The following is a 9,746-nucleotide window of genomic DNA, read 5'->3' on the forward strand; positions in this document are numbered from 1 at the left end:
ATTTTAAAAATAAATAAAGAAATGTGCTCTTGCTTTGCTTAAACCTGAGCAAACGAATCTACACTTTAACAAAGAAGCCCACCATACGTATGCTATGAAGAAGCTATTCAGGGGACAGGCTGTATTCAGAAATAAACTTCTAGAAATTAAAAATAATTCTCTACTTTCATAGAATCTGGTTATTGATTCTTTTTTATCAGAAATCAGCTGGCCTTTACCAAGTATAAAAATGCTTGTGTTTCTTTTTCCCAAAGCAAGGGAGCTTCAAGAAATTGTTGGAAAAATTCCATCTTTTCATTCCATTTCCCCTGGTATATTTCTATACATTTTCCTATACGCCATCCAGCATCACACTGAAGACACCCTAATCTAGACCCCTAGCCCACGCTTGGCACCTGAACACCAGATATTTCTCCTCAAGTATGTGCTTGGATATTAAATCACCTGGAGATGCCACACATTCAACAAGCTTAACTGAAAACATCCCCCCTTTTCCATGTTTCATATCTTGGCACATTTCTTCTTTATTTTCTTATCATCAGAGCTCCAACTCTACATCTCCAGGGTTACCTGTGCCATCTCAACTCCAGGTTTGTCTTTTTCAACATCTCCCTGAACCCACTGCTTCCTTTCTCTGCATTTTACAGTGACTGACGCCAGGGTCCACGAGCTCCCCAAACCAGAAGTCAGGAATGTTTTCCAGACTGCTTACTTGCTTCTGGCATCCGGGGCCTCCTCCTCATGACCCCTAATTTTGCCACAGGTTAGTTCCTCATCCAGAGCCGTGGTGGTGCCAAGGGCTAAACACTCAGCTATGAATCAAAAGGGGGCTGCTCTTTAGGAGAAAGACAGGCAGTCTGCTTCTGGAAGGATTTACAGCCTAGAAGACAAGATAGCGCAGTTCTCTCTGTCCTATGGCATCACTAGCAGCTGGAAATGGCCAACTCAGAAGCAGGAGAGATTCCTGCAGCCCACAAGCAAGAAGAGACACCATGGAGCATGGACCATATTATCCTCAGCTTACAGAGGTGGAGGCACCAGAGGCCTGGAGACCACCAGACAAACAGAGGTGTCAGGCTGAGTCAGAGCAGAGGAGCCAAGCTGAGATCATGAGGCAGTGAGGCGGCGAAGCAGCGGGCTTCATGGTCCCCAGAGGCAGAGACCAAGGGACTCTGAGAGGCTGAAGACCAGGGAAATACCCACCAGCATGGCTAAGAAGAGGTGCTGGGGGAGCGGTGGGAGGACCTTTATCCTTACTGTTTTGTAAACTGTTAGCTACTCGAATAAACGTCCATGATGGTGACAACTGCCTGAGAGTTCCGTGCGGCCACTTCAATGAATCATCAAAACCAGTCGAAAAGTAGGGAGCCCTGGCGGCCTGTAGGGTTGCTCACTGTAAAGGCTGTAGTTCGAAACCACTTTGAGGAAGATGAAACTTTCTACTCCTGGAAAGGGTTACGGTCCTGGAAACCTGCAGGGGAAGTTCTACCCTGTCGCATAGGGTCATCTGCGCCGGAGTGACGTGACGGCTGTGTTTGGTTTTGGAAAACAGGAGAGTGCCCCGGGAGGGAGTCAGAATAGGATAAAAGAGGATGGAAGGTGGAGGCACGTCTGACCTCTGCCTTACGGAAATCAGCCTTGGAGTCAAGTCGTGGACTGGGATTCCCCTCCTCTGTGTGGTCTGAGGAGCAAAGACATGGCCCCCAAGGACTGGGCTCTCCCTCTTTGCCAAGAACCCCCCAAAAGTCACTGTCGTCGACCCAATTCTGACTCCCAAGAAACCTATGTATATTTGTTTTACCACTACACTAAATTCAGTGAATTCAAAGAGCATTTCTTCATCTTAGAACTCTGGGCATCTAGTACCACCCTTACCCTCAAATAAGTACTCAATAGGTATTTCTGTTGAAGTTAACTGAACAAATTAATCCAATTTACTCTAGTAAATGGCTTTCCTTCCTTAGTTGTGGAACTGATTAAAACATGTAATAGTTGTACTAGAAGCAATATCAAGGATTTTCCTGGTTTATCTCATTTAACCTTCACTACAAGCGCTACTTCCTGAAAGTGAAGAGTTGAAGCAATTACTAAAGACCAAGGGCTACATAGCCTTTATTCTGGATCACAGGTGGTCGCTAGACTTTGGTGTGGTTTTGGCCTATTGCTTTGAGGGTGTTCAAAGAATGGTGACCTGGAACCAACATATATTTGTTGCTCTGACACTCAGCTTTGTTTTTCTGTGAGATGTCTACCAGGTAGTTTTCTGCCTTTGCAATATCTCCCACCCTCATGGCTTGTGTAACAAGTGTCAAGTCACCTAACTTTTGAAGTTGTACAAGGTGACAATTCATTGTCATCTAAAAAGATGTCCTACATATGTATAAATTCCTTTTCTCAACAGTGTTTTAGATCTATTGACTAAAACAATGTTACTATCAACAGAATTACCTTATGCCTCATGAAGATGATTTATGGTGTAATCCAATAAAATGCGAATGACGTCTCTAAAACAAACCAGGGACCTATATAAACCATAGGTATATGAATGCACTTTGAGCTCACAATTGATTGTAGCCGTAATACAAGAACAATAACTTTCCGTCACAAGGCCCTGCTCAGTACTTGCCCTCCCTCATGAGATCACTGAATACACGGATGCTACAGCAAAGTGTGATGAAGAAATAAAAAAAAACACAGTCTGGGGTCTTAAAGTCTTGTTTCAAAACAAGCAGCCATCTAAGTAAGCAGTTAGTTAAGTCTACATAGAAGAAGCACATCAGCCTCTATGATCTAAGGATTGTAAAGAATAAAATCCAAACCAGGAGGAGGGAACAGTACCAGAGCCTAAACTCTAACAACTGGTGTATAGAACACTATGAATGATAGTAGCAGCTTAAAATTCATTTGTAGGGTCCACACATGAATTGAATCTGTAGGGAATCCCCCCTCCGACCATAGCCTAGGAATGCGAATTGTAAAGTGGATGTTAGCTGCTACCTAGTTAGTTAAGCTAGAATGTAACACTTTATCATTAGCTCTCCCTTTTGACCAATTTGGAAATTATTCTAGTTGTTTAATATTCTCTGCTTTCTGGGCAGCTGAGGCTTTTGTTTTATCTGGTCACTGTTACTGGGCCCATTTTTCTTTCTTTCTTCTCTCTTTGTTTCATTATGTTTTTCTGTATAGGGAAGTCAGGGTGGATAGATCTATGAATACAGCAACTGATTAATAATTACCTAGGGGCACAAAAGGGGAGACTAGGGGATATGGGGAGTCAAGAAATAATCGGTACAAGAAGGAAAATGTCCCAAAGTGGATTGTGGTCATGATTGAACAACTCCTCTTAACAGGATTAAACGATTGAATTGTATGATATGTTCATTATAGCTGAAACAAGCTATTGAAAAAAAGAAAAAAACAACAAAAGTCCTCACAACTGGACCAACAAACAATGCCATGGTAAACAGAGAAAAGATTGAAGCTGTTTAGGATTTCATTTTACTTGGATCCACAATTAATATCCTTGGAAGCAAAAAAATCAAACAAGGATTGTATTGGGCACATGGCTGCAAAAGACCTCTTTGAAGGGTTAAAAAAAAAAGATGTCATTTCAAAGATGCAGGTATACCTGATCCAAGCAAATGCCTCATATGTTCATGAAATGAGCAAGACTGAAGCAGAACTGATGCATGTGAATTATGGTGTTAGTGAAGAATGCGGAATGTATGCCAGGCACTTCCAGAATGACAATGTCTGGGGAGGAGTGAGGACGGTGAGACTTTGTCTCAGGTACTTTGGCCTTGTCGGAGGAGGGATGAGTTGTTAAAGAAGGACATTATGTTTGATAAAGGAGAGTACTGATATAATCAGGGAAGAACCCGAACGAGATGGAAGGACCCAGTGGCTGCAAAACTGGGCTCAAACGTAGCAATGCTTTGAGGATGGCACGTGACCAGGCAGTGTGTGCCTCAGGCTACTGCAGTCCTGGCTGCTGGCTCAGAACAGCAACCAACCACCGAAGTAGTTACCATTATTTTTCTGATTTTATACAAGAGGAACCTGATATTTGGTCCAAATACCTAATTTGTGGAGAAGATCAAATTCAAATCCACTGTTCAGTACTCAGTGAGGGTACAGTGTGGACAGGTGTATACAGTTAATGCCCTGTGGACTATTGATCTCCCAAGGTTCTTTTCTGCCAACAGTGCTCTATTGTGATCACTGTCTTTAGGAACTACTAAGATAAACATTTTCATGTGATTTTCACACTTCATGGTTACTCTATCCTGTTTCATGACTTTGACTTTGGCTGCCATTTAGGTCACGAGGCTGTGCTTTCTGCTGCTGCCCAGGGCCACTATTCTCATCCACTGCCACCTGCCGTTCAACAACTCCTTTCCCTCATGCCTCAGCAAACGGTTCCCTTTAGAGACTTGGATCAGAGAGACGGCTTTCTTCTGCTGCTGACTTAGTCAAACGAATTAATTGCAGGACATCTAATATAATCTTATTTTCAACCACTGCTCATTGGGGTATGAGTCTTAATTTTCAGGTACATGCCTTTAATCTGTAAATCTTTAGGTTGTTACCAATTAGTATTTGAAATTCCATGAGCACGACTTCTTCAGTGCTTCTAGCAAGCATTCAAATAATTTTAAATAATAAGATTTAATGTTTTTTCCTTACATAGAAATATATATATATACATATACATGAATAATAAAATAGCATGAAATTCAGCTTATTTATAACACAATTAAAAATGTGTACTTTTACTTTTGGTTAAAACCTGGTCAGTTGCTTCCCCCCCACTCCGATGCATGTTAGGCCTGGTTTGGTTTTCAACATCTTCTGTGTTTTTGTTTGTTCCTATTGGGGTTTATCTCAGATGTTATGTCACTGGGGCCACACTACTGAATTTTTGTTACATGTTTTTCTGTTTTTCAGTAGATGAAACCCAGGACTGATGAACCTATAGGGACAGCAAGTTGAATACTGGTTCTTGGGGGGTCCAGTGGGGGTAGTGGTGGGGTCAAAGGAAGCTGATGTCAGGCGTTCAAGGGAAAGCATGTGTTGAGACTGACAGGGGTAGCAATTGTACCAGACTGCTTGATGTGATTGAATGATGGACTATGATGAATAAAATCATAATTAATAAAATGGTTTTGTATTAATAAAATGGCTTTGAAAAAAAGTGTTCTTTTATTTACTGCTAGGAATCTACAGCTGTGTCTTACTCAGTGCTGCTGGAGATGAGGCGTTGCTCAGAAGTCAATCTTCTACAGCCTGCATCTCAGCCTTCTAGGGGCCAAAGATTAAAAAGTAAATTGTTTAAGGATTTCTTGAACTGTTTAAAAAATAATTTTCCTATTTTTCTGTTGTTATTCTTCCTGACTTTGACTTTGACTTTGGCTGCCATTTAGGTCACGAGGCCGTGCTTTCTGCTGCTGCCCTGGGCCACTATTCTCATCCACTGCCGCCTGCCGTTCAACAACTCCTTTCGCTCATGCCTCAGCAAACGGTTCCCTTTAGAGACTTGGATCACAGAGATGGCTTTCTTCCGCTGCTGACTTAGTCAAACGAATTAATTGCAGGGCATCTAATATAATCTTATTTCAACCACTGCTCATTCAGGGTATGAGTCTTAATGACCATCAGTAGTAACGGTGGGTTCTTAGAAGGTTTAGGTTAGGTTTCCTCCCTTCCCTTTCCGTAAGCAAGGTTCTGTTATTGTACCTCCATGTCTGTTTAACATGCTACACTGGAGCGATGATGACCTTGTGAAAGGTCAGATTGGCCACATTGTTCAAATGAAAGAGTCTCTTTACAAATACTTCGCATGGGCTAGGGACAGGGACTCCATCGGCAGTGGAGCAGGGCAACCTGAAAACGTTTGGGGTGTAGATCTTAGAGGGGGTTTGGCTTGTCTGGGAGAATTTCTAAGGTGTTGAGCTATATGGGGGCCTAGGGAAATCGAGGCAGGTAATGAGCTCACAGGTGTTAAGGGTGACGAAAACTGTTTTTTAGGGCATGGTCTTTGTCATCTAGAGACTGGTAGGGCCTACCTCATGACTAGCGCACAGGAAGCACGCCATCCTTCAACCTTTATTGAACATCTATGATGTTCTTGACACCGTGCTCATCGGCTGCTATAGCTCATCACCAGATGAGAGCTACTACAATCACCTTAAGGCAGTTATTTTTACATCCTACGTATAGCTTGCAGATGCATCTGTGTGCACTTAGGGCAAATAGAGCAATTCCCCAGCCTTAGAAACACACAGAACTTTATGATCTTAAAAAAAAAAAAGGGTATATTACTAAAGTCACCTGGAAAAAGGATAGCTAAACCACTTTGTTTTATATACACAGTGCTATGCACATAAAACCTTTTGTAGATACTCACACAAGTTACATATTCCCAAGAAAGTGAAATCGCTTTGGGTCTAACTGGCTCTTTTTTACCAAAGTGCCCGGAAAATTACCTGTGTCCTGGCAGAGAAATGTATGACTTAACATGTATCATTCTATAGGGAAGCACTTGGAGATATTTAAAACAGGTAACAAGCTCCCCTACTATAAGAAATATGATGATAAAATTTGGGCAATATACACAAAACATTTTTTAAAATTATATTCTATTTTCCATTTTTAATTAAAAGCTCCAAGATGCCAAACAAACTAAAATGTTTAGCTTAAATATGGTCCTAAAACATAAACTCTAATGGAAATACTGAGGCACAGTTTTCAGTATGAAAGCGTGTCATCAGTGTATTATGATCAAACCTTGCACAGCTCAAAATACTTAAAGTCATACCCACCCAATGCCAGGACAACATTTTACTACTTTGAGCAAAGAATGCAAACCCTATGCCTTTATCCCCTTCTGCTTTATCAAGAAGGAGTGTTGGTGGTGGTATCTGGTAAGCACTGGGCTGCTAATTGTAAGGTCAGTGGTTCTGGCTCACCAGCCACTTGGCAGGTGAAAGATGAGGCTTTCTGTCCTGTAAAGATGCACAATCTTCTAACTTCTACAGAGGGTCATTATGAGTTGTATGAGACTTAATAGCAGGGTTTTGTATTTTTTGGCTGGGGGGAGGGTGGCAGTATCACTGTTTCATAATCTAAATGAAAACAATAAAGTTCTTAATATTATAACATCTAAAGGATAATCTCAAAGCATAGACTATATGTACTTACTTGAAAATAGGGATCCCCACCACAGAGTAAATGTCATTTAGATGTATAAAGATCTGTTAGAATGAAGATAAGACATGACATTACCAAATTACTTGTAAACTCCAATTCTGAACCTATATGAGGGGGGTTCAAAATGCTCATGGGAAAATGGAACAGAAAGATCATGGAATTTCCCCAACTCTGTGCACCTCTCCTCCCATCCTGAACTATATTTTAGTAAGAAATCCCAAGGCTTTAGTTAATCATGTCTGGAAAATGAAATTTTTATCAAAAACAGAATTATCTTGTGAACTGTATTTACTCCATTTAATTGTTCGATTGAGTGCTACATCACAGCTCGTTAAATTTTTGTTTACTGAGGTTTTCTATTTATAATTTACACTAGAGATTTGATACACTGACCTTGTTTTTTTATTTTAAGTCATAAAAGATACAGTGACCTTCTCTCCCCATAAAATTTCTTTGTGCCCATGTTTCTCCATAAATTCCATAGAACAAAATGTAGCATTCAGTTCTTCTGTAAGTTTTTAGCCATGGATTCTACTATGCATTATTTGACTGTTAGCAATTTGGTTTTGCGTTGATTATTTCCACTGGTCATAGCTATTGCTAACTATGGCAGATGGCTGACAGAAATCAAATTAGCTACTTTTGTTCACTTACGGCGCTCATCTGCAGAAAAATTATGAGTATTTCAGAGAGAGAATCAGGAGCAGGTGGAGGGAGGAAAAGAAAGAATACGAGAAGTGGAAAAGGGAGGTAAGAGGAAACTGCCCTGATGCCAAACCACTCTTGGGGCTACATTACTTCGTTGAAAAGTAAAGTGGCCCATTAACACTGGAAGTGGAAGAGAGGAAGGCAAAGTCACCAATCTGGTTCACTGCCATACATCTCTGTAATGTCTTATTTCACGTGATACCACACATGCATTATTTTTCTTTTTAAACTTAGAAGACTCATATGAAGAAACTGAAAATTAAGCAACACTTTCGACCAACTTCCCGGATCATCATGTATAAGTCTTTGCATTTTGGGGCTAGCTAATGCTCCCTTTAAAGGTAGGTGGCAACTCATCATTTTGGGAATTAATGAGTCACGAAAACAACTAAATACCTGTCAAGTTTCTGAGAGAGTTTTCAAAAAACAGAAGAATAAGTTTTATAGATAGCATCCTATCTGTCACCCTACCACCATTTTTTTGGTTTGTTTTAATGTCATTATCAAAGTAGTATAAACTTACTAAAATAATCTGGAAAATAAAACAAAATCCCATAACTGTAACAAAGCAACTATTAATGGCTTACTGAATATTTTTGGCAGGTCCATCTTATTGTAGATGGTAGAGACTTATTACGGATTATAGCGATGGTAGAGATCAGCTTCTTTGTCACCGTACGATACGTGTTCTGCTTTCTTCAACTCTAAGCAGCTCCACTCTAAAAAAATCCTATTTGGCTAAGACATTTTCACAGTGGAGATTATTAGATAAAACTATCTGCACGATTCTACTGCTAAAGGAAAATAGGCTTTTATATGCATTTGGGTAGGCTTTCGAAAAAATACACAGTAAAATTTAGAAGTATAGTAACACGAGTTGATGCCATCTTTACAGATTGTGACAGTATTTTCTTGAAGTATATGAAACAAAACCATCATTTATTACCTCTAAATTTGGATTCCTCAAATCTGCTTTCCATCCAAATTGTTTCATCAGAGCGATCCCAATTACTCTTCCAACTTCCTAGAAAGGCAGGATGCAATAGAAAAGATTTTTTTTTAAGTTAAGCTAAAAATGAAAATGTGAAAAGATTGAAAATAAGCAAAAATGACTCACGCCTCTAAGAAGTCAAGTCCAATGGTAATTCAGGGCTGCAGTATGACCATACTACACCAGACCATACTGCATTGAAGGCCCACAGGGTTACCCCATCCCTCCCTATCCTACCTGCCCCAAACACAGCCAGGGCACTAAGACCTGTGCACTAATTTTAGGTAAGCGTCATTACATGGAACAAGCAGATCTACAAGCTGAAAGGAAGCTTCTAGCTATCACACACACTGCCATGTTTGAAAACAACCACAGCCGGAGCTTCGTGTGTGAACTTGAGGGGCCTACCAATGGGCTCCAAGACTGTAGGCGCCTCCCCCTTGTTTTAATCACTAAACTGTGTGGAGGGCTAACGTTTGATAAGCGCACACCATTTGTGGTGCTTCGTCTTCTCCTTTAGGTTCTTGATGCCTTGAGTTATTTAGGCAATTTTAGTCCGGGGTCCACAGAGGGCCTGGTGCTCTGCAGCCTTTCAATACACAGAATTGGACTGACCAGATTCTAAGAAGCGGAGGACTGCGATCTTAGGGATTCCAAGTGGCAAACCATTGGGCCGAAATGAAGGGAGTCATTCCACTGAATGGCATACTATTTCTCTCAAACATCCAAGGTCAAAGAGGAAGATGAATTGTTAAAGAGAATAAATTATACAATTAATCTTTTTCTGCCACTTAGCCCTTCTCTGAGATTTTAATTTCACTAAATCGAAAGACTAAGG

The 9,746-nt window shown here is 40.6% G+C and overlaps 1 protein-coding gene across 1 annotated transcript in view; it reads right to left on the reverse strand.

Moving 5' to 3' along the window:
• Window positions 1–9,746, reverse strand: part of THUMPD2 (THUMP domain containing 2) — a 44,361-nt gene that overhangs the window by 33,384 nt on the left and 1,231 nt on the right. Inside the window, exons 3-4 of the mRNA XM_045287034.1 lie at window positions 8,864–8,941; window positions 7,201–7,253 (exon numbers count right to left, since the gene is read on the reverse strand). Of these exons, the coding sequence (XP_045142969.1) occupies window positions 7,201–7,253; window positions 8,864–8,941 (131 nt within the window). The remainder of the gene's footprint in view (window positions 1–7,200; window positions 7,254–8,863; window positions 8,942–9,746) is intronic.

This window comes from Echinops telfairi, unplaced genomic scaffold, assembly GCF_000313985.2.
Source record: "Echinops telfairi isolate 266 unplaced genomic scaffold, ASM31398v2 ScPeMD7_10;HRSCAF=50, whole genome shotgun sequence".
NCBI classification, from domain to species: Eukaryota; Metazoa; Chordata; class Mammalia; order Afrosoricida; family Tenrecidae; genus Echinops; species Echinops telfairi.